General features: G+C 43.2%; 1 protein-coding gene across 2 annotated transcripts; it reads right to left on the bottom strand.

The window, feature by feature from the left end:
• Nucleotides 1–707: 707 nt before the first annotated feature.
• On the bottom strand, nucleotides 708–25,240 carry ube2j1 (ubiquitin-conjugating enzyme E2, J1). Of its 2 annotated transcripts, XM_071534995.1 has the most exons (8): nucleotides 24,875–25,240; nucleotides 14,519–14,592; nucleotides 13,549–13,680; nucleotides 12,935–13,019; nucleotides 10,386–10,491; nucleotides 6,338–6,467; nucleotides 5,981–6,109; nucleotides 708–2,790 (listed from the first exon to the last, which is right to left on the bottom strand). In XM_071534995.1, the coding sequence occupies exons 1-8, from the start codon at nucleotides 24,903–24,905 to the stop codon at nucleotides 2,482–2,484; spliced, it is 996 nt and encodes a 331-aa protein (XP_071391096.1). In that variant the 5' UTR covers nucleotides 24,906–25,240; the 3' UTR covers nucleotides 708–2,481. The 2 variants fall into 2 exon arrangements, with proteins under 2 accessions (XP_071391096.1, XP_071391095.1); XM_071534994.1 differs by lacking the exon at nucleotides 13,549–13,680.
• Nucleotides 25,241–25,531: the final 291 nt, after the last annotated feature.

Here is a 25,531-nt window from a genome sequence, read left to right as displayed (position 1 = left end):
CATTAGGCTTTAGGCCTACTTTCCTCCCAAATGCCATTTCAGTTCTCCCCAACATGAAACAGTATATTTGATCTCGAGGGATTAAAAAGGTATTATCCGGTCAAAATCATGTTTTCTAGACTATTGAGTCTAGTGTGATAAATGTCATTTGAAAGAAGAGCTGACAAAGTATAAAAAAAAATGAGGCTTCAAAGAGTGTGGAGTTATGACAAAAGGTTTCCCCATCTCTGGTTTAAACATGCAGACCTTTTCCTCATTAATAAAATGACACTGTCACTGACTGAAAGTCCTAGTCAGGAGAAGAGAAGTTTCCTCATTTGGTTAGCTATAGTTAAAGTGAACATAGAGGTGCTCATTGAAGTGCTCAGCCTGGGATTTTTCAAAATCAAATACTAATAGATTTGGTCCAGCACAGCACAGCACTGAGCTAAAGCTAAATTCAAATCCAAATCCAAATTCTACTGACTGTGTGTCTGTAGAACCAGATGTGAGAATCCTGCATTTCCTATTGGTGAAAAGAGACAATCATTTTGATAAACAACCATACAACCATTTGAAATTGAAGCAGATTCAATTTCAAAATCTCATACTTTTTCCCAAACTTTAATTTCTTGATTTGAAGATTTCGGTGCTTCATATGATTTACGCAGATAGTCGTCACCCTATGGATGAAAGTTATTCTTCACAGTGACAAATATCAGAACATATGTGATGACGGGGGTCTAAAATCACCAAAATATGTAGTCTTATGTATATCAAACTTATATCAATACCTGGAAATACCAAATTCTTCACCAGTATTTTTTTTTTAATAGAATGATTGTCTTTTCCCTGTAGGATCCCAAAGTCTAATAATCTGAAACGCCCTCAAGACACTATAAAATGTGACACATTAAAAGTGTTTTTTTATTCAAGTGATTTATTTTCTGTTTATATCCCATTATATAGGCCTTGGGCACAACAACTGAAGAGGCAGATATTATGAAGATCTTCAGAGAATACGGATGTTTGCAGAGGATTTCTCCTGACCTGAAGTAACACCTGGACACATACAGGTATTAGACGTGGCTCAAATATGAAAAAAAAAAACTACCAAGTGTGGGTCCGTTGCAGGCAGATTTGTTCCCCTCAACAGGTAGAGTGCTATGACTACCTCTAGGCTATTTGTATGCTGCCGAGTTGTTGCACATGTCTAACTGAAGTGAGAGCCGCTGGCTGCAAAGAAAAAAATTAAATTCCCAGTTCCTCTCGAGTGGAGTCTCATCGGAATGATAAACCCAACTCAAGGTGTAAAAAAAAAAAAAAAAAAAAAAAAAAAAAAAGGGGCAAATGTTAGACAGTGTTTGGGTCTCTTTACACTGGTAGGAAAAAAAAAACGTGGCTGTTTGTATCCGGCTTCAGACAACGCAAGCCAAACAAGAGATTAATGCCCAGGAGAAGGAGGAAAGCTGTAAATAAATGGTACAGAATATGATTTCCTGGAAAAAAAAAAATCAGAAAAATAGTATTAAAACCAGAATCAGACTGAGAATCTAATGAGTCATGCTTGTGTTGCTAGTAGCCGGACAACTGGCTGATTCTGCCGGTTTACACTACAAAAGAAATCTCTGTTTGGCTCGAGCGCTTTTTGAAGACCGATGTGAAACGCCACATTAATTTTTTTTTTTTTACGAGCGCAAATAATCCCTCTGATCGTCACACTATTGAGCGCCGCTGTGTCGATAACAGTTCAAAGCACACCGCCCTCCTTGTTGTACTTCAGTAAGCATATTTAGCGGGCGCTGAATCGGTCAGGCGGGCTCTTTCCCTTCACAGGATTGGTGGGAACATCTTTACTGTGACACCCAACTGTTGTGAAGTGAGCTGACCCAACACATCAGCAAGGTAGAGCGCATGAGGAGCAGCAGATAACCTGCACATACAGCATGTGCGGATGCTTCCACAATTAAATAATCACTTTGAGACAAAAATCCCCTAAAATTCCATGTACTTTACATGTTATATTACAGTTTTAATTAAATAATGTGCAAGCGGCAGCCCTAGGATAGACAACAGTCTAAAAAATTAAAAGAAAAAAAAAAGGGGAAGCGCAGTGTGTGAATGCGTTTGTTGAACGATCACAAACACAACAAAGCTTCCCGTTCTTAAAAATGCGTTAACACCCTAGAGAGCAAAATTCACATCGATTAAAAGACGCCCCGAGGTGCTGTGGTGAGTCGACCGCCTCCTCCGCAGGAATGAAAAGTTACCCCTCGCTGTAAACTAAGGCCTCTGCTCACAGGCGGGAGGGGGAGAGTGTCAGCGGTGTCAGCTACTGCCTCGCTCGGCGTGCCGGGCTGCGGGCCGACTGCGGGTGAAAGCGAGGCTGTTCGTAGTCCGGCCGGGGCAGCGGGCGGCAGGAGGAGCGGCGGTTGACTCGGCGCTCGGCGGGGGAAGGGGGGGGGAGCGTGTCGGGGGAAAAGGTGGAGCGGGCCGGCGCCGTCACAGCTCGTAGTCGAACTTGTACTCGTTAGCCAGGTAGATCCTGCGGAAGATGAGCGCCGCCAAGGCCAGAGTGAGCACCACGATGAGCACGGCCGAGCCGGCGCGGCTGGCGTCCTGAGGAGGGCGGGCGGCGGCGGCGAAGACGGGGAAGGTGGGCCGGCTGGCGGGCTCCCGGACGTCCCGCTGGCCCTGCTGCTGCTGGCTGTGCTGCTGAGCGCGACGCTGCCGGGGGCTGAGGGGGCGACCGCTGCCGGGGGACGGGGAGGGCCGGGGTCCCTCCTCCTCGTCGGCTGGAGACGCCTCTGCCTGCAGGAGAGGACAGAGAATGGATACAGTGAATATGTTGAGGGACGTCCTGATCTTTGTCCTGACCCTCAAAGCATACAAGGAAAAACTTCCAGGAAACCTTGTTAGGAAAAAAAGAAATGGAGGAGGGCCGAGTCACAGAGGGATCCCCCACTGGGACGGCTGAGCGTGCAATAGGAGCCGAGACAATCTGATCCGAGTCGATTAATACTGAGTATCTGCCGATACAGAGTCCCGATCCGATATTTTTTTTTTTTAAACAAACAACTGTGTACTACAAACATCACTCTTATCGGTCTAAAAATCAGTAAAACCAAACCAAGCAAGGAAAGACAAGCTTAGGACTCAATTAAACAACAACATTAAAAATAAATAGCCTACAGCCTGGCTGCGTGTCTTTTATATTTAATATCGTTGCCATGTTCAAAAAAAGTAAAGTATAAGAACAAAAGGCCCATGTGAGTTTTATTTATTTTACCAAGCTTTTGGTCTAGTTGGCCTTCTTCAGGGAAAACGGGGTTGACTAGACCGAAAGCTCGGTGAAATAAAGAGACTCCCATGGACCAAAGAGTGCAGAAGTTTTGTTTCTACTTTATTTTTTTTCTTGTACTTTGATTTGTTTTGACCAGTGTGTGGGGATCTCTCTATAGAATGAAAACTACAGTATGAAAATAAAGACCTTTCCATTACACGAACACCGAGAGCAGCTCTGTTGCTGCCGCCCCTCGACATATTTCCATTGCAAGCATCAAAGTTAGCCGTTGGGCTTCTTTCTCCCTGCAGTTTAAAATTATTCCACACTGCATTTGGTTCAACTCACTTCACTTCCAAACCTTCACCACTTAAGAGCCTCACTGCCATAAATGGTGGTGGATAATGCCCATTTACGGCACATAAATTTTTTACCACAGTTGGCGTAAATGGAGCAGAGAGGGAGAAATTAAATACATAAATGGATCGGGATTTGGTCTGGTGTCATGTAGCCAATACTGATCAATCAAAATACACCTTGAGACATCCCTAAATATGTTAGATATTGTGTTTTGTGCAAACAGATGCACCGACTCATTAATGTATGCACACACCTACACACACACACACACACACATACACAAATAGTTGCAAACATGCACAGACAAAATGAACGCTGTGAGCGATTTTCCCAACCACCCATCTGTTTGCCCACCATCAGAGACCTGCTTTTGCTTTTATGGTAGTTCACAGCAATAATTATGCGCAATTCATGAACGTCTTAGATCAGCATATTAAAAAGTACTCAAATTTTTCCAACTTCATCCTTTAAAAACTTTCTGTTGAAGTTAGTTAAGGATAAGAAATAAAGTTATGATGATCCTGTTCATTTATAGTAGCCAAAGCAGATAAAATTAGTCTGCTCTCTGGAGGACAGGAGGCTATCAGGGGAGATGGCTAACCAGCGAGCGATGCTGTTGGGCTCAGGCTTTACAAAGAAAGCACACACTTCACCCAATTAGAGAATGGCTGGAGGCTGGAGGAGGGAGGCCTGTCGAGGTAAGAGAAACCGAGGAGTGAGCCGGAAGCAGTAAACAATAAGAAGTCATTCTGCATTCCTCTGTGCATGTACTTCTCTGAGTCTAGCAGCACCCCGTCTCGTCCGGGACAAGTTTTTAAATCTCTTCCTTGCGACTTCTATGGCAGATGGCGAGTCCTATTTTTTGACGCCGCCCTCCTCAGTTCATCCAAATTCAGACAGAGGGACTCAACTCTAATCTAAGTTGACCCTCCCCTCTGCTCCTTCAGTATTGTCGCTTTGACTCTGTGGGGAGCAGCTGGCGCCAAAATCAATCCTCTTAGGCGACGACTCTGTCGCCCGTATCGTCTGAACCGGTGAAAATAACCCGTGGAAACATCCGCTACGATCTCACCAGAGAGCGCCGATGTCTGGCTGCTTGATTTCACACATTTAACTTGGTGCGACCAATAGCTGGCTGGCATGGTCCTGCCTGTGCAGTCAGCATGCAGAACGATTTTCCTCCGTACCGATTAAAAATTATTAAACAGCACAGTGGGATGTCAGCAGGTGATGAAGCGTGCCACCAATTAAAAAGAACACCATGAAAGACATAATTAGCCGGATAACGACAGCACCGTATATAATCCTTTTGATTATGCGTTGTGGAGCTCGGGGACGCCCGCCGCTCTGCCCAGTACCTCTCATAATGGGGGAACATTTAACCGCATCGAAAAAACAGACCTGAGAAGAATTATGCGAAGACATTCCAACCAGGCAGAAGAATTAACGCTCCGGTATAGCAAAGCGTAAATAGCCTAATGCTTAGCATGAATAATGTCCCATGTCGGTGACAGAGATAGCTCATTAAAGGAAGGAGGAAGGAGGAAAAATCCACCCTAAAACACTTCTAACACTGTTAAAAAACTGCTGTTGGTGATGTATCACGTATTCCTGGATCCATTTTGTTGTTTAAAAGGTGTATTTTTCTTCTTTCTTTTTATTCTCACGGATAACGGCCCAAATGTGGACGCTGTGATATCGTGTTGAGATAGTTCCAGCACAGCTACAATATTTTTTTTCATCTATCTAAACCATCAACGGTAAACGTCAGGTTTTCATGTCAGTTCCTCAGAATCAAAGAGCGAGGGCTTTCTCCCTAGAGCTGCCATTTTGCACCGGCGTTAAACAATCAAACGGGGAGAATTCCATCACAGAAGACGCAGAGAGACCAATTTCTCCACCGACAGCAGCCTCAATAGACCAGAACCCAATGCAGCCACAAGACCTGTTAAGTTTTTCAGTAAGGGGTGCGATTCTCAACTGGAAAAACTCGTACTATGTTATCAATATTGCTCTCTCTCCTCCTACACATTTAACCTGCAGCTTAATGCAACAAGTTCACGCCCGTTATCTGGGGTCTAGTCAAGTCTAGTCTAGTCATGTTTATTTATAAAGTCATTCTAAAAAATGTAGGAAATTACTAGCTGAAGAAGTAGACGACGCAGATTTAGGGAAAGTGGTCCACCAAAAAAGTAAATTACAACTCTTCACCAAACTCCTGGAATGCTCTGAACATCACAAATAGCTGATATACTACAGTGTATTGAGTATCCAAGGGCGGACTTTTCCTTTAAGTAGGTGATGGACGGGCTGCAGGCGGGTTTGCTACACAGTTATGTTCCATCCTGTCCTGCCTACCTGTTCAGCCTGGGGCTCGTCAGCATCCTCCTGTTCCCCAGAGGCGGAGCTTTCTCCCTGGGCGAGCGTGGACGGCTCGCTCTCCGCCCCTCCGCTCTCGCTGGCCTGTCTGGACGAGCTGGACTCTGCCTGCGTTGACACGAGAAATTACTGTCATCCACAATGTACCTCGGCCCTTGTCACAACGCTGAGCAAACACTTGCTGAAATGTCTGCCTTTTGTGGCCCTGTCTGCTCAGAGAGAGAGAAAGAAAATAGCTTAAGACGTTCCTTTTTATCCTGTGCTGTCAGCAGCTCAGTGGCTCTCTGGGTTAAATCGCTGACCTGACTGTGAATCGATCGTGACGAGTGTTTGTACCTTGAAGTTGATCTGCTGGGCTAGTTCTTTGGCCTTGTGGTCCTCGGGGCTGGGGTTGCTGTTGGGGGAGAGAGCCAGGAGGGCCGAACGCATCGAGCAGCCGCACGTCTCACAGCAGAAGTCCTGGGACCTGTAAGAGCACAGGCAGCAGATTATACTCTTCAGATTTCCACACTTTTTGTTTTACACCTTCATTTCTTGACTGGATTTTACAATTTTAGTCTGTGCCCAGTGATAGTGTCTGGGCAATATGATATTTAAAACACACAAAGCTTATAAACAGTGCCCGAAATTATGTTTTCGGCTCACCTGCCAAGGGCTGGCAAACTGAAAAAAAATTACCTGCCAAGATCAATTTTTACAAGTCAAAATCATCAAATAGTTTCCAAATTTTCCTCAAAATATTTCACCCTACCCATTTTCAATGCTATTTTGTATTCAGAATCAGGTACTGTGTGTTAATTTAAAAGTTGCTCACTAACATACACAACGGATCAATTCTGTAATTCATCATGAAATGCGACAGAATTCAAAATACATTACATGCATTTTGACAAACCCCCCAAAACACACACACCCCACCCCCATTTTGTCATATGTCACATTTTGATATACACACAGCATAGGCATATGTCAAAGAAATCCATAAAGCGAAGATGCTTTCAAAACTAATGAAATGAAAAGTTTCTGAATATCAAAAATTTACAATAAACAGCAGTCTACTGACACACTAACGCAGAAAACAAATAAACATCGAAGACTTCTGAGAAATTTATATAAAAAATCTAGGGTGCCTAATACTTTTGCACAGTACTGTATATCCTTAAGAAATGTTAGGCTAATTAACCATCCAGAAGTAACAGGTGGTACAGTGGCCAACAAGGACACTGTACACAAACACTGTATGTAACTTTCAAATGTTTACTTCTCAACGACCCTAATTGATTTATCCGCCAAGGACAAATTTTACCAGCATTGGGGCGAGTGTGAATTTCAGACCCTGATTATCAAGTTTTCAAGCCCTTGAAAATTTCAAATTCAACTCCCATACTTCCGACTTTCCAGACCAGCGTATGAAGCCTGTAAACAAACTGGCAGAATCCCCAGCTTCAAACGCTGTGTGCATCTGTGTCGGAGTGTGTTTGTGTACATCTGTGTTTATGGCCTGGCCTGTCTATTTGTACTTAGCTGGCTGCCTCGCTGTGTATAGTCAAATGACAGGTTTGCTTTGCCTTCACCACCTGTGGCATATTTACATGCCAGCTTGCCGCGAACTGCCCAGACTGTCATGTGCCCCTCAGTCCTGCATGTCTGTCCTCACACCAGGCCTCAGTCCAAATCTGTCACCCTCCAACATCGCTGAGAGTAGGATCAACACAGCCGCAGAGCGCAGTGATATATATAAAAAAAAAAATTTTTAAAAAAAAGTGAAAATGTAACAAATAAAAAGAGGCTTCTGTGGATTTGTCTCAGAAAACATAATCGTTCCTTGCGGTGGCTAATGGATTGATGTTAAAGCTGCGTTGAAAAGGGATGAATCACACTCTGAGGAATACCAGATCGTCACTGTGAGGCTCCTGAGGCTAAAGGAGGCATGGATAGATTTGGATACATTAGGGGGTATTAAGCAATCCAAATCAGTGTCTCCCTCTATAGTGAAAGTATGGCAGTTGGTTTCCCATTCAAGTGAAGTTAGATGGAGATGGGGCAGAAGCCGGGCTTATCGGGCACCAGGCATTTTGTGATGCATGATTGATGTTCTCCTAAGCCTCCAGACAGCAAGTCACTGGACTATGACGGCTTACACAGCCAATCTATATATGTTCAAAAGTGGGAACCACACAGAAAGGCGCCATGGTTGGTTGGCGGCTGCTCACATGACTTGGGCATTAAGCACTGTTCATAAAGAAAACATTCAAACTCAAAAAGAAATTAAAAAACTTTGGATTTGGTTTGTAAAACTTAACTGGAGACTGCATACTAAGAGAATAGAGTTATTGTTTGATTTACTGATACAAAAAACATCAAATTTGAAGTCGTTCAAGTCAGTCGTGACTTATGTATTGTTCCTGCAATTTGATTTCCAATTCAGTATCATCCTCTGGCAGAGAGGTACAACACTAAAATGTCATTAAGATTCTGCGACACATGAAATGCATGAAATATATTGAGCATCAGAAATTACAAAAAGGTTAGACCACAGTGTTCCTGCCAGGGTCAGAATTTAATGAGGGCTCAAGGCAAAAAAGCCTTTTAAAATTTATTCAAAACGAGGGAGCAAAAAATGCACCTGATAACTAGGAGTACCCTTTTTTTTTGCATTTCACCCTGTTTCACCCACATTTTATTTGTCCAGTTGTCAAATATTCACGCCGATTCACAATTTACGGGAGCCTATGACAGGATGATTCTTTCCAGTGTGTTGTGGGCGAGAAAACCTGACCTTTTTTTTTTTTTTTTTTTTTTTAAAATCAGAAAACAAGTGAGTACGCAGCCTGCAGCAGTAGAAAATGTTGGCACCATGCAGCCAGCAGTAAAAGAAAATGCCGACCCCACACAGGCCACTGCGCCAACAGAAAATAGAACAACCAATTTTGTAAAAAAAAAACTGAGCAATTGGGGGGTGGAAGATGGACTGGTTGGGGACAGAGAGTGGGGAAAACAGCTTCATCCTCTTCTGTAGGGCCTGCCATGTAGGACGCATGGTATATTTTGATTTAAAATAAGACAAATCTTAGTGGTACATAGTAAGTTTTGTTTGTCAATATGCAATGCAAATGTTTTATTTCATAGTTTAACAATATTGCTCCAGAAAAGGACTAAATGCCCCTTAAAATATTAATTAAGGAGGGCAATAATATACAGTATATAAATAATAATAATTTCTTACAGTCATTCCTACAGACGTTTCAAAATTCTGTAGTTTTTCATTAGGTTTTTGACTCTATTTGAAGATGTTGGTCTGTAATCAACATGATTTATGCTGATAAAGGCTAGGCAATATGGCTGTCAGTTAGGCAGTTAGGCCACTACACTCTTTAACTGAACATTATTCTTAACAACAAATATCACAATATGTTAAATGACAGCAGGTCTGCAGCTACAGCAATGAGCAGTCATGTGTATCAGAATACTATGACATTTTTGTTATCCATATTTTCCCACACTTTCCAGACCTGTGTAGGGACCTTATGTTTGTTTTGCCAGATCACAAGCTGGCCAACTTCTTTGGCAGTTTACTTGTCAGTCATAAACACACAGCAAACTCTGAAAATATTGGACGGGAGACATTTCCTGGTGTGCTGGGGCCCATCGCTGACTGACAGCTCTCACAATCACCAGGGGCACAAAAACAGGAGATGAGAACCAAAGCGAAGTGCTGCCTCAGCTGTAGCCTGGGTGGAAAAAAAAGGCTTTCCATCAGGGATCAGATAAGCAGCCACGTATTTATAGACGAGAGCGTGTTCCCATCTATCTCATCTCCATGTGCTAATGAAACAGCCGGCTGATCAAGACCCCCGCCTCATCTGCTAATAGAACGCCGACTTAGCTGGATCCTCGCTCTCTCCTTTTCCTGGCTTTGTACCATTTTCTCTGAGGGGAATGCAGTGTTAAATAAAGAGCACCATGCCCACACATGCCGCAGCCAGAGACAGAGAGTATTTTGGCGGTAATGAATTTGTAAAAAAAAAAGCAGGACATGCTCGGGCACTCGCTCTTTCCCTTTGTGACCAGAAAATTATTTGTAGGAGGCACATCCGCTGTGGCTCAGGTGTTAATTTCTTTACACACTCGCCTTGTATGGGCATTGCCCTGTGCTCGAGTTTGTTGTTGTGTTGTTTGTTGTGCGTGTAAAGCCGGTACTGATCATATTCTCAAATTCTGTGTAGGTGGTAATGATGCATGCATATCATCTATACGATAGGGTTTGTTCCACACTGTGTCCCACACTCACTTCATTATCATTCTCTATCCAATCCACTGTGTACACAACAACATGCTCCGCAGAGAGAAAACATTGGAAAGGTTTTCATCTACCAAATCTTACTTTTTGGCAAGGGCTCTCCTCTCTTCTGGGGTATAATCAAGGGATCCTATGGCACCTTCTCCTTTGGTTGGCATGAATCCGATAATAGCTATTAGGGCAGTCCGAACTGAAAGAGAAACAGACAAGAGGAGAGAAAACAAAAAAAACAAAAAAAATGAGAAAAAAATACCTAAAACGGAGAAGGTTAAATCACACGATAGACAGTGCGTTCTGTCAGGTTCAGCACCATAACCATGTTACATAAGAGGGAGTAATGCTTTGTTTTCTGTGCGTAAGCCTGGATTTACCCCGGGCCTCGGTGAGGACATCCACCACGCGCTCCGCTCACGTATTCTCCAGCTGGCACGGGACACGTTTGACAATATGGTCGGGGTCAGGGGGTTGTCAGTGTCGATGTTATGACTGTGTGGCTGTGTTTCGTCTGTTCACCGGTCGATCCAATCTACACTAAATAAAACATCTGGATCCCCCATTATGTGTCTCCGTCTTTGCAGGATAAGCCTACTTTGACCGTTGTCCATGGTGGATTTTCTCTTAATAATTGTCAAACATTTTATGATAATGGCCATCAAAACTGTGTTTTATCATCATCCTGAGCTGCTTCCAGTCAACATATTTTGTTATTTCCCTACTGTAAGTCTACTGGAATGGGTTTCTTAAATTTCATATGAAATCAAGGCAAGGATTCCCAAACTGGGTCAAATGAAAAGAGGAAAGATACTTTTGCCAACAGCAATACTAATGTTATTTTACCAGAATACTAGCATTTGAATGCATTCTTGCTGATCACAACTTATTCCACGGCTAATTTTACAACTCCTTTCACAGTGAAATACTGGGTAACTTAAACACCTAACATCTTTATACCCCCAGTCAGACTCCCCCTGTTGAAACACCACTTTTTTTCCACTCTTAAACGGAGTGACTGAGCTCTTGATATGCATGACAGTACAGTGGCTTTCAATAGTCTCGACACCTTGTCAAATTATGCAGTTGCACTGAAGCCTGAGACAAAGACCCAATAAATAAGCCTTTTCTTACTTTCATTTGGATTTAGCAATGAGCAAAATCAAAGTAAAAGCAAAAAGCAACTCATTACTACCATAAAAAATGGAACTGAAACACCTTGGCTGCGTTAAGTGGGTGCCGGCTTGAATTAATACTAGAAGTAGAAGCACATTTTGCGTTGGTAACAGCAGTAAATCTGTTTGGATAAGTCTACCAACTTACCAACTTTTGAGTCACAATGGGTTATGAAAGCTTTTATGTACAATTCCAACTCTTCAAAAATCTATGTGAATGTACCTAAAATTTGTATAGCCAAATGTATTCTGGACTAGACCTTAAAATAGCACTTATTTGCAGATAGAAACGGTGGCAACTGCAGACAGAAATACAGCTACTGTAAAAACAGCTTGAGGGAAAAACGAAAAGGGACTAGAGCAAGCGTTACATCCCGAGAAAAATATACATCTTCTCCAAAATTACATCAGAGGGAGTGTTTGAATTACTTCGCCACACTTTATTAAATATGTAGGCGTAGCGTACAAACCAAACCATCCCACAACGCTAGGAAGTGTAACCCTGGAATCAATACAGCTGGCCTGCTTGTCACATTTTTCTCACTGAAACTTATTATCCCGCCCGGCCTCCTGCGAGTCATTCTAAACAGGCTGGGAGACAACTTGTACTCGAGACATCAAGAACCCAGCAGGGGAGCTCAAATCTCTGCACCGTGGCCCGCCATGTGACATATAGAGGCAAAAAGAGGTTTAGCACAACCTTTGTCTATGATTAAATTCTGTTATTGACTTAAACCCTTAATATGGACTAAGCGTTTTTTTTTTGTTTTTTTTGTCATAGAAGGAAAACGGTAGGAAAAGGAAAATGCTTTGAGGAAGATGCACCGTCTCCCACTGAGTTCCCTGTGATTAAAATCCCATGCTGGGAAAGTAACATGAAAGGACTACTCAGCAATAGGATGGATTACCAATAGAAAACTGAAATGAGTTCTTGGTAGAACGTCTTGACCAGTCGAATTACAAGTCTTGACCTCTGGAGGTATAAAGGTAGTGCACTGTTGTTTGGAGGGCCACATTTCAGGGGTTTCTGTACATTTTCCACTACAAAATTCCATACTTTTTCCTAACTTTAACCATTTTGTGGCTGGATTTCAGGTTTTTAGTTGCTTCATTTGGATGTAAGCTAATAGTGGATGGGCAATATCACTGTAAACCAGGCCTCTGTCACTGAAGATTACTCTTCGCAACACAATAGGTGAAATGACAGTGGGCCTACAGATACATAAAATGTGCAAACCTGTGTACATCAGGACTGAATGTCAGTATTTTTCCATACTTTTCCTAGACAGTTTGTGTGATTCCCAAATTTTTCCAGCCCAAAAAAATCTAAATTCATTTTTCATACTTTTTCAGACTCTCCAGACTATGTAGGAACCCTGATGTTTAACTGAAAGAAGGACTAGTTTGGGGAAGTTTGTGAATGAGGTGCATGCAGGGAGCTGTCTACGTGTTTCTGAGGATACATACTGCTCCAAGAAGGCTGCCAGGTCTCCGGATGGTGGCCAGAGATGCTCAGACAAATCTTTTTCCCGACTTCGAATCTTCCATTTGGCTAGAAAAAGAGAGTGTGGGTGGGTACGTGGGTGGAGATAAATATATAAAAGATACATTTTCAAGCAGACTGAAGTTGAGTGAGAAAAGAGCTGCTAGTCAGCAAAGAAAGAAAGTAAGAGCCTTCAAAGAACAAATGCAAACTTGCCAAAGAGTCAAAAAAAACAAAAAAACAACAAAAAGGTAGCTGGACATATAATAAAAGCATCTGTCACAACAATTCAGAATAGACTGGCTTTTATCAGGCTGTCATTAGTGCAGGTCTCATACGGCTGCCTGAATATAATAAGACAATCTCATATTCTCACGAAACCATTGCAATTCTGTCTGACAGCGTGGTGACAGGCCTGACTTTGTTCTGACAATTGTGTCTATGTGTGATGCAACCAGAAATGGCTGAGGGTTAAATGACATGTTGTCCATTTTCCACTCTTTGATCATCTGACTTGATGCCTTTCTGCATCGCCTCAGCGGGCGACTAATCGGATGTGATTGAGACGTGGCTTTCGTCAGCGACGGCGGCGCCTTACTGTGAGCAGGATGATGCTCGGGGGCTTCATGGGGTACTCCGGGGGAAGCACGATCCTGCCGTGGTAAACCCCGCCGTCGAAGTCGGAGTCTGGGGGCCCGCGAACGGAGAAGTGCCACTCAAAGAGATTATCCTGCGGGGTGTGGGAAATGTCACATTGAGCGAAAACTACCGACACGTTCGTCAGGAAAACACTGAACCCAGTAACTTCTCGTGTCTCTCCGAGGTGACAACGGTGACAGACGGTGATGTGTCCTGTGGAGTGTTCCCCCCCCTACAGTTTTTTGCAGTGGTGTTTGGTGGTAATTCTGATTTAGATCGGTCTCAAAGTCTGTCTTATTTTGGTTTTGCGCATCCCTGTTTTGGTCCCAGTTTTGGTTCTAAAGATTACAGTCCTAAAACTGTTCTCATTTGCACACTTCATTGTGATTAAAGCTGCAGTTGTAAACACTGAGCTTAAACTTTGGGAGTTGGAAAGTGGGTTCATTTATAGGACTTCATTTCCAAAATGATATACAGTATGTCCATTTTGGCCTTAAGTGCATTATTCAATACCCGTAAAATATAGGGGATGAAATATGTAAAAGTATTACCATTTTGTCAACCAGAAATTTAAGTTACCTGAGTCACCTACCATATCTTTCAAAAAGTACACCAATTTCTATTAATATTATTTTATTCAATCATTTTCTAAGAGCAGTTATCACTCTTACAGAATTAAGTGGTGGATATCTCCTTTTGGAACAAAAATACTGTTAAGTTTTCACACAAATCCTCTTCTTCTTCTTGTATTCAAAATGAACTGTACATCATCGCCGCAAATGCTCTGTGGGACTGTACAGAATGTGTACTCGTTTCATTTCACGTTTTACCTAGCAGCGGTGGAAATGTTCTTCTTCGTCCTCCTCAATTGCTGGAGGAATATAGCAGAACTACTGTTACTGTACTGTAGTGTACAGTGGTGAACTTACTTCCAGCGGCTGGGCATGGTAATGCTCTGTGGGGTCCCTCAGTTCAGCTGCCTCTTTCATCAGCCTCTTTACCGCTAGGAGTAAACAAAGAAACACACAAACAAACACAGAGGTTAGTGCCTGCAAGGTAAAACAGTCGACAGCCTCTCCATGGTCATTACAGCTGACATCCTCAGTGTTTGAAGTCCCCCGCCCCCCAGAGGAACCACGTGCGAGACCCCCCGCTTCCACCCGAATGTCTCGATGGATTCCCATCTGCAGCAGTTTCAGTGGCCAAGATTCCTGATTTGAGCCGCAGAGGGCTGGAAATGTGCTGCTGCCCTCGGTAAGGGGGACGCTAACTCAGACAGACAGACAAGAGCACGCAAAGGGACGGGGCTCTGCATACTTTGCAGTGCACAAAGTCTCTGCTAAAAATCACACTGACTGTCACACTGATTCAAGCTGCCACAGTAAAGGCTGCAACAAGAATGCTCCTTCAAATGTGCAATCCAGAATATGGATAAAACACCACCTATGGCACTGCTGTTGCTCCACAACTATTCATCTCTTCTCCCAGTGAGCCCTTGATGTGTGGACTATGGTAGCTGATCATGAGTTTTAAATGCCATAAATGGTTTATTTAGCAGAGAGAAAAAAGGACATCCATACTGAGTTACAGTGGGAACTGAAAGTTAAATGATTTTCTATGCAGAATTAATATATGAATGTATATATCAATATATATCAATGAAAAAAAAATCCTAATTGGGACTTCAAACATTTCGCAAATGTATGGATGCTTGCCAATGCAGCACCCGCTGTTAAGATCTCTTCAAGTTAAAAGACTGCTGAAACTTAGTTGCCATGATGGGCAGATGATTAGCATAGGATTTTTCTTGATAGCAGGAGCCATGCTGGGGAGCAGGAGGCAAGCTGCTGCTGCCACTGCACAAAACAAACGCAGCTGAACTTGTAACTCGGGCTCAAGGCAGGATGGAAGTAAACAAGTTTTCAGTTGTGTTTAAGGGGTCAATTACTACCCATGGCGGGGTTTTGGAAGTTGATGTGCAGACACAACATGTTCCGAGAATCAGGCGCCACAGAAACATCTGCTGGCATTAACCCTTGTGACACGGCCCAGCCCACAACACATTCAGGCCTGCTATGTTAATCTGAATAGAGACAACCTCATCACTCTGGGAGGGTGGTTACACAAGTATGGCTGATGATAGTGGTGACGATAATGATGGAGGGTGGGAGGGGAGGGGGTGGGTTCGGTATGGGGGTGTTTACTCACTGCCCTGGCAGGAAAGGACACAAGGACGCTCCTTGATGTAATGCTGACTACCAGGCTGCAGCCTTCTGGCATTTGCTGCCAGCTACTCCAGTAGGCAAGGCTTCACTGGGTGGCCACATCAGAGCCAGTCCAGGGCTTCGCCTGGGGTTAAATCCTATCAACTCCAACCCATCATCCTTTAACACAAGGTCACAAGCCACATCAACAGGTGCTGATGTCACAGCCTCAGCCTCATGTTAACAAACTGCTCACTGCAAGGTCAAAGGAGCAGTTGAGCTGTCGGAAAGCAAGGTCAATTAGCTTTCTCTAACCATGCTCTTATGGGCTGCTACTGCTGCTATAAGCTAGCAGTCCACTGGAAGAGGAAGCAGGATAGAGCTGAAAATTGGAAAGTAATTGTAAAAAGAAAAGCGGAACTAAGAGGTATTCACGGAGCCAAAATTGGTTTGGAATCCAATCGAGTGCGGACTGCTAGGGTGTTGAGATAGAAATGGAGGCTGTGAAATGAACACAGGAGAAGAGGAGGGGCAGGAGCAAGGGGGTGGGGGGGGGCAAATAACAGGGATGGAAGGCAAGGCGAGCTGTGAGTATCTGCAGGCTGGGGGAGTGAAGCAGTGGAGCAGAGAGATGGCCTGACACCACGCGGCTTTCAGGGCACGTGTTCCGTCTGATTCAGCCCGAGGCCAGACACTCTTCACTGAAGACGTGAACCACCACAGTAATCCCTCATTGGATGCACAAGGAGAATGGGGGGACAGGCTGTGTGTGTCTGTGCTTTCACTGCTTCCCCCGCCTCTCCCTGTTTACAAGGGTGAAGAGGGTCACAGAGCGCTTAAACTCCTAATAAAGCTTAAAATTCTTAAAAAAAAATGGGGGGCAGATGAGAAACTGATCCCATAGAGAAATTCAAGCTCCACGTATTAGGCTGCCCAGAGCGTCTTGGCCCAAAAACAATCAACAACCACCTCATGTTTTGACAGTTTTGCATTGCAAAAGCCTTCCAGGGGAATGTATCCCAGGGTAACCAAACTCAGCGATGTTTTCTAACTTTTGCAACAGGAATGGAGCCAATCTGCCTTCAATCTTAAACAAAGCAGTCCATTTCACTGAATAAGTACTCCACAACTGGGCCAACCGTATCCTCTTCTCAGAAGAGACCAAGCGTGAATGCTTCGCTACATCGGCTACTATGCAAAGAAGCAGAGATGCATAAAAAATTATGAAGGAAATTAGAGACCAATCAAAACAACACTAAGGTCATTATAACCAACATGATCAAAGATGGTGACAACAATAAATAGGATACTTTGCATATTTTGGAAATCTGTTAGTTGGATTTTCTGAAAATGCTAAGCTTCAACAGAAACCCAAAATGCGACAAAGCTGTTTGCCATGTGGGGCCGCCAACAGGAGCCAACAATTAAATAACAGGCAGGAAGCTTAACTGAGCAGTAATCTGTTAACAGCTAAACATGGGACTGCAGCACTCCACAGCTTGAGCTCCCTCAGTCACGAGAAGCCAACGTCACATTTCAAACTCCCAAATGTTGAGCCAACACCGGGCGGGGCGGCCTAGTAGTTAGACAGACTCCTGTAACCGGAAGGTCAGAAGTATGATCAGAACAGTCCAGTAACAGCCTGTCAAAGTTTCCTTGAGCAAGACGCTGAACCATCTACCTGGTCACTCACTGCAATGAGCTACATGCCTAAAATGTAGATAATGTGTGTTGTTGTTGCCATGTAGACCTTTCAAATTATGAAATAATCATTTTAAGCTTTTAGATGACAGAGTGTAACAGCAGAATGAGCTTTAAGGGAGAATATCATTTAGAGTTATAGCCCATTTACTACTGTCTATGTCTAGTTGACATTTCCCGCAACCGTTTTGCAATGCATGCTGTATGCCATTATTTTTTTTTTTAACATTTACTCATTTTTCGTTGTTGTGAAAATGCAAACTTTACAGTGTCAAACCTAGCTTGAAATTGACTGCTATTCCAGCTAATGAGGCACGGATGTGACAAAGTTTGCAAGGCGACATGTTTTTGAGGGATTATTTCCTGGCAGAGACTTCCACTTCCTCCTGTGGGTGTCAGGTGATTGACAGTAAGCAGAGTGTAACATAATCACAACGGATGTCAGCAATTGCTGAAAAGTTTTGTCTACATTCTTTGTTTACATTGTGACAGGCTCGCCCTGCGGCATCACTCATCCAGTCAAAGATGCAGAAGTATTATGTGGTCAAATGAAAGCGCTCTGAATGCGCGCAGGCATAAACTTGGCATAATGAACGATAAAAAAAACTATAAAACAGAGAAACTTTGACAAAACCAAATCAAGGCTTCATATTTACCTTGATGAATTATCTATCTTGGGCAATTTTCGAGAGTGTGAAAAATGTTTTTCATACTGGAGAAAAACGAATGGCAGCAAAAAATGAGCTCTGATACCTCCAACTACGCCGATTGTGTGGAGACAAAGCAGGGATAATGTGAAGGAGAGGGGCCAACCTAGATGACTGGTACGAACACCAGTATTATCCTTGAAGTCCTACATCACCAAAATTATAAGCAACCAATAATAATGAATGCAAGGATCAGGGCCATAGTGTCCTGACAAAATTCCTGTGACCACAGAATCATCATGCAAAAGAGAAGAGCTAGGAAAAAACAAAACAAGAGCTATAGAGAGAGAAATATTTTTGAGCACAATTAGAGTGAGTAGAGGAGAGAGGAGAGGATTCAGTGGGGAGAAGGTGACGTGAGCTACTTCTTGAAAAGGTGTTTTTAACCTACAACCGAAGATAGGGAGTGTTACTCTGCTGTTGTGACTGGAGTGGAAATGTCATTCCACCACTGGGGAGCCAGGAGGGAAACTTTGAAAAGTTTATTAAAATGCGAGTCTCTATTTCTATTCTGGATAAAGTTTGCCTGTGCTGCCAATGCAAAGTAAGCTACATCATGGAGATGGGGATTGGAGGACATGCACTGCATTGATGAGAGTGAGAGAGGGAGAGTGAGCGCTATGTAGGTCTAATCCCTGTGTGTGTGTCTGTCTGCTTTAGTTTGTCTTTGTAGGTGTGTTTCTTTTATTGTTGGGTTCCTACACATTTTCCATTTCATAATTCCACGATTTTTTCCCAAGACTTAAAATCCTTGACTGCATTTGAAGAATATCCTGTGCTGATGGTAGGTGGGTATTATGGCTTATAACTAGGCCATATCACACAGCGGATGAAGACTATTCTTCAAAACAATGGATATCTCAATTACGTGAAGGGCATTGGGTGTACAAAAAAATTGGTAGTTCCATGTGTATTGCAACAGAAAAGCAACATTTCTTCATGATTTTATAGACTTTGTGCAATATCCAGAACTTTTCAGCTTGGCACATTAATTCTCCCTACTTTTCTAGACTTTCCAAACCTGCGTAGGAACCTTGGAACATAAATGATGCAGAGGTAGGCCTACTACTAGACTATATTGTTTGTATGGCGCCCACGTATACACAACTTCAACCTTAATGTATGGGACATTATGCCTGACGCTGGAGGTGACAGTGAGGCTGACGTTTAGCGTAAGTTGTCCTGACAGCCTCTGTGAGTTAGCAGCCTTCTCCAAACTGGGACATGACTACCCAGCAGGCCTTGGCACAAGCCAGCAGTGCCAGGTCTTATCCCCATAGCAGCAGCAAATGAGGCATTTAGCTAAAACATTAAGGCTGTGTGGAGGAGGGCTGAGTGTGCAGAAAAGACAGACTCCAGAGAGTGATTTTGAGCAAAAAACTGTTTGTTCCCACCCCCCCCTCAATTCCCACAGCTATCTATCTACATGCATATATACTGTATAATCCCTTGTCTATATGGAGAAAGTGCAAGGCTTTCTCAGACGACCCATCTCTGTCTTTCTTCTGACCTCCTAAATCAAAAATAGGTTTTATTTTTTCTTTGGCCTCTGCTTCCAATAATCTTATTTTTTCCATGTAAAGGTTGTTACAGAATCTGAGAGTTTTAAACATCCCACCCTTCTGGAAAATGTTATACCCAAGAGTCAGAGAGAAAGAGAGAGAGAGACAGACACACAGATAAAGAGGACTGGAGAGACAGAGAGAGAACTATCTATCGTTAAAAGGTCTTCAGGTTAAAACTTCCTCCTCTATCCTCCTGTGCACCAGTCATGATTTCCCACTTGGGGAATCCATCAGCGCCGTGCAGTTTGGACTCGGGGGTGCGACGGAGGTGCGACAGACTATCAGGGTTGGACAGGCACACCGGGATGAGAGAAAAGCCACTCGGGAGTGTCAGCTCAATGCCTCATCCACCCAGATCTTCTGGGACGGTGGCTGGCGGCTCCAGCTTTGATGGCAGGGCCAACAGCTCAGACTCAGCCTGGGACTCTAAGCTCCTCGGGTCATGGACATGATATCCTGGCCACTGCAACTGCCGACGGGAGCCTGGCCCAGATCTCACTGGGCAAAGTTAGGTTCTCTTCTGTCAAGCATCCATCCACTCATCCATCCACTCATCTATCCATCCATCTACCCAGCCATCCATCCACAAAACTTCTGTAACATCTGTAAACTTATCCTGGCCGCAAACTGGCCAGTCATTTTTGAGACGATAACATTTGAATGTCTCCATAATGTACTGTTCAGTTTTAATGTTTGCCTGTTCTCAAACTTTGTCCCTGCTGGCCACCGTACACGCCCTCTGACTGTGAGCCAATCAAATCAAAGAAAAACAATGTCTCTGTATCAATCAGATTGATTGGCTGTCAGCTCTACACAAAGCAGCCGTGTCTAAACTTCCTGGGGCATTAGTAAGTTTGCTGCAGTGTACCAGTAATCTTGTCAGCTAGCCAGGGTCAGCGTAATCGTAGAAGTAAGGGAATGAGGTTATGAAGCTCTTGATTGAATAATCAATCATTTGGACACATCCTTTGTTGTCAATAGCTAATTATTGCATCGTCCAGCTTTGCAGAGAGAATTCTTAGATAGATCAGGCCCTGTAGTTTGCTCTAGCATGCACAATGAAGTTTGTATTGCCTTAATGGCCTCGCTGAGCGTACAGTAGGATTGGAGCACATGTGAAACTCGATAGAGCCTGACAAGAGTCCAAGGCAGCAGAGGTGGACTTGAAGGCCAGTGGCAATGGGGGATGGAGGGTGGGGGGGTGGGGGGTTATGGTGCATCCCAGATCCCAGCGCAACATCTTCTTAACGCCGCTGTCACCTCAGATGCCTGGATGCACTGCGACAAGCACTCCAGCGCTCAGCATCCCCCGTTGAGTTTCACATCCCCATGCCCATTTTTGGCTTTTCCTTCCGATAACAGTAAGCGGGAGTGACAAGGAAAAGCCCTTTCCCACACAAGTGCCTCCGGCCCCCCAGTGATTCGCAGAGGTCCGGTCACTGGCCCAAGGCGATAGGGTGATAATCCCTGTACGCAAAATCATCTTACGTAACACACATTTTGAGTGTTTGCTGCCGGGGATGATTCACAGCTGGTCCAGAGGGGAGCGGGGAGACACCATTGCATAATAACGAGCTAACTCCAAAGATACAAAATGCACAGAGCGTGGTAGACGGAGGAAAAGATCCTTGACACTCATTGCCACCTCCTCCAAAGTCTGAGTACTTTTCACTGCTCTTCTCCTGCTACTGCTTCTTTCAGCCCACTCAGCTGCAAGGTAAAGCCAGGAGTACAAAAGAGAGATAATCCCACTCTTTCATTCGGCTCCTGAATATGGTGAAAATAGCACGCTACTTTGGATAAGGTGGGGTAGGATAAGGTATGGTAGGGTACAGTTAAGTAAATCTTTGATATTCCTGAGGGGCATAACTTGTAGTTGGTAAAAGCAAACATATAGCCTATATCACAACAGCAAACTAGATGGCACTCAGTAGAGCGCATACCTCCGCCAACACTATGCAACTATCAAGATACAGCCTACCAGTTCCACATGTCAGAGGAGATGCACACATTTTCATGACTGTACCTGAAATGGGACATGAGATATGCCTGTTCAAATTCTTGCCACTTTTAAGAAGTTAAGCAGCAGTTACGCAGCTTTTTGGTTAAGGGGTTGCAAAAGTTTTTTGCAATCGTTGCACGAGGTGCTGATTGGCTCAATTGTTTCTGCGTGTGAGAACAAGCCATTGACTAGGCGGGCAACACCGGACTCTCTGAAACGCTCGACAAAATCTGAAAAGTGGGCGGGACGTGATTCAGGAGTCTGGAACCAGACTAGTCTAAAGTGGAAATGAGCTCTCCAGTGCCCCGATGTTGTTTGATTGAGCCAATAATGGAGGGTTTCCTCTTCTTATGTCTGCTGATAGGCCACAAAGTTTGATGGTGTTACGTGAATATGTTTGTACATTATATGCCTTTTTGTAAGAAGCCACGCCCACCACCACATCCCCCTTTGCCCAATTCGTATCACAAGTTAATCAGTTCTTCCTTGCCCCATGACCAATCTTTCCACAGAGTTTCGTGCAAATCAATTGATAATCTTTTGAGATATCCTGCTAACAGACAAACATAAGAATGGGGCAAAAACATAGGCTAACCCCTGTCCAACTCTGTTGGCGGAGTTAACAACAACGTCAATGTCAACGTCAATGTGGCCATCAGAGAAATAAACAGAAAAACAAGAGGCAAGGCTGAGTCAATACTGCAACAGCTGGCCCACTCAAGGTCTACTGTCAAGGGCAGAACATCAGCCATAGACTGTAATCAGCATAGCCTACATGTTTGTTTAAAAATGTAGCTGATGGTGTAGAAGATTTCCTCACCCTATTGGGGAAATTTCTTTTCATCACACCCAAAAATAAACCTGGTGTTAGGATAGTTTCTACTTTTACTTTTGTTCAAGCGTACATTGACACTGATGAGATCAGCTTTTAAAATTTCCAAGAGTTATAGAAATTCATGTTCTATTTTGAGAAGTATGCTATGATTTTGCAACCTCATTCCTCCATGTTTTGCATAAATTCAATTCTGTGTTAGAATTAAAGCAATACCTTGACATTTTGAAATGGAGTCTAACATTTAACAGTTAACATTCTTAGCATTTCTCTCAGAACCTAGTGGATGCTGCTGCTAGTTTCAAGCTACATTTGTGACTACCATATCCAAGGTTTGAATGAGGAATGCTAACAAAGTTTTCAGGTAATTGAAGGTGCCAATGGAGAAACCCTCTTACCACAATGTGGCAAGAGCCCAGTGAATAAAATAGGATATACATAGGATCTGATTTTGGATGTTGTCAAGGAATCCTTTTAACATCAGTATACAACACTGCAGTGATTAGCCTTACCTTACTACTTGCTATTACACAATTAACAGAATATGACAAGAGAAGAACTGGCTCAAAGCGATTTAACATTTGCAGGAAACAAAAACCCCAGCAGATTTAGGCCTAAAATACAATTTGAGCAATTCTGAAACATGTAATCTAAAAACTGAAAACCGAAAACTGAAATCACCCTTTCCAAACCACTGAGTCTAAACAAATCTAGTGTGGCAGGGGTCTACTGAGCACCTGTGTGTATGTGTGTGTGTGTGTGTATGTGTGTGTCCTTGGAGCAAGACAGATGAGGAGTGCAGAGCAAACATCAAGTTTCCATGACACACTTACACTTGGTGATACGTGGCATTAACTCAGTGCTAAGATTCTGTGTTATCTTGTTTTGGCTTTTGTGCCGTTTTCCCTGCCTTCTGTACTCTTAGGCAGCCAGCCCAAAGGTTTTTTTTTTCTGACCTAATAAATTCTGAGTTTCCATTTTCCCCAGAAAAGTTGTTATGCCTGGTAACACCTGCTTGTGAAGGAGGTCCGCTGTAAGCCCAGCGGCAAACTTAGCTGTGCAAGCATGATGACAGAATTGTGAAATACTCCACTGGGCCCTATATCAGTATAATGCTGAAATCTGGTAGGTGACTTGTACATTTGACTGTATAATAACATTTCTATATATGAAATGCTCAAGCCATGTTAGTGACATTAGATACTTTCTACTCATTTTTCCAATTTCCAAGCCAGGTGGGAAGACAAATTCTGGTAAACCTTGGCTGCATCATTTAGGCTAGAGATCCTATTATACTCTAAAAACTAAATGGCTGATTAAATAGTAAAAGAGTAGTGGCTTATATAAGAATTTATTAGGCTAACTATTGTGGCCTTAGAGAAAAACGTTTCCTGACTTAGTTCTGATTTAATTATTGTCATTTACTTGAATGGGTGTCCTGCATAGGTGTCATTATCATTTGCGAATAAATGTGCTCTGATATGAGCTCTTAGGGGGATGACAGGGCAACCTTTTGGGCTACTCTGTTAGACAACAATGTCCAAGAAGTCGCATATCATAGCACATGCCATTCGGTGGTTGCTTTTGTCCATAATGGCTTACAGGACCATGAGTGCATTTTAGCATGAGTTGCTCCCGGGGAAATCAAACCCCAAACCCTGGCAGTGTTAGTGCCATGCTCTAACTAAACTGGATAACCAGTTGCCTCACCATTGTTGATCTAATCACACAGGGACAGCTTGTTGCCACAAAAGATCTGGAGATTTGATACTGTGGAGCTTTGTTACTTGTTGCCTAACTTCCCTGTACAAAACATTCACTGCTCACACCCTCACATTGCTCACAAACAAACGTCTAACCACGTTGACCCAAACAAGGTATACTCAGCATCACATATTCCTAGTAAATGCCTTTTGGAGCTAAAGAAGAAAGCGGTAGAGGGGAATGCATCACTGCCATTCTTTAGGAAGTTGAATGATTTCTGAATACTGAACAGTACAAAACTACAAAGAGACAAGTAGACAGTAAGTAAAACAAAGAGCCAACTTATCACAAAAAAAATAGTATGTAGCTCATGTCACTGTAATGCTTTAATTTTGACAGAGGATGGACGCTATCAGACAATGTAATATGAGAATATTTTAGCCAACTGTTAGCTATTTAGGTCAATACGGAACTAGTGGATTTCAGCTGGTTCAGTCACATTAGCAAACTCGCTTTGAGACCTGCTATCTTCCAGAATGAGAGGACAATAATGTTTGCTTGTACGCTTACCTGGACTCTTGAGGTTATACTTATTCTCCATAATGAGAAACGTTATGCAGTCTATTTAGCGATGAAAGTCTTGTTGAGTTTCTGCGGCTAACTTAGCTAGCTAACAAGCTACCCAATGTTAGCTAGACTTCGCAACCTAGCTAGCTGGCTTCGGTCCTCAAAATCTGACCAAGACAGTCAAAACTGGGTGTCGTTCAGCCTCCTCGGTAATCCAGGATGTTGGTAAGAGAGAAGATATTCAAATGCCGGTGTGGCAAAAATATGTTGATAGTTGTTTCACAAGTTATCTGGTGTTCTGTTTGAAACTGAAATTAAATGGCAGCCGTGTGACGTCATCTGTGGAAACGTAAACAGGAAGTTGACTGACTGGCTGGTTTCTTTCATCTTCTTCGTCTTCCTCTTTTCGGGAGATTTGAGGTGGGCCAGGCGCATTGCTGCCCCACACACACACACACAGACACAGATGATGAAAAGGCATTCTGTACTGAACTTCAGGTAATGTAGTGCATAATGAGTCTCTTCACATGAAAAAAACAAAAACATTTTGCTGAATCCTTTAATTTCCTGTCTTGCACAGAGCAACCATCCTTTCAGTGAGCCCTCTTGACTAGGGTTCGACCTATCTGTTTTTTTTAAGGCTGATATTATTATTTCTTT

Source organism: Centroberyx affinis, unplaced genomic scaffold (genome assembly GCF_046629955.1).
Source record: "Centroberyx affinis isolate AG114_WGS23_722 - 3 ecotype Tasmania unplaced genomic scaffold, CSIRO-AGI_Caff_v1 ptg002643l_1, whole genome shotgun sequence".
Lineage (NCBI taxonomy): Eukaryota > Metazoa > Chordata > Actinopteri > Beryciformes > Berycidae > Centroberyx > Centroberyx affinis.
Note: the sequence above shows the minus strand (reverse complement) of the source record. Positions and strands in the feature narration are given on the sequence as shown.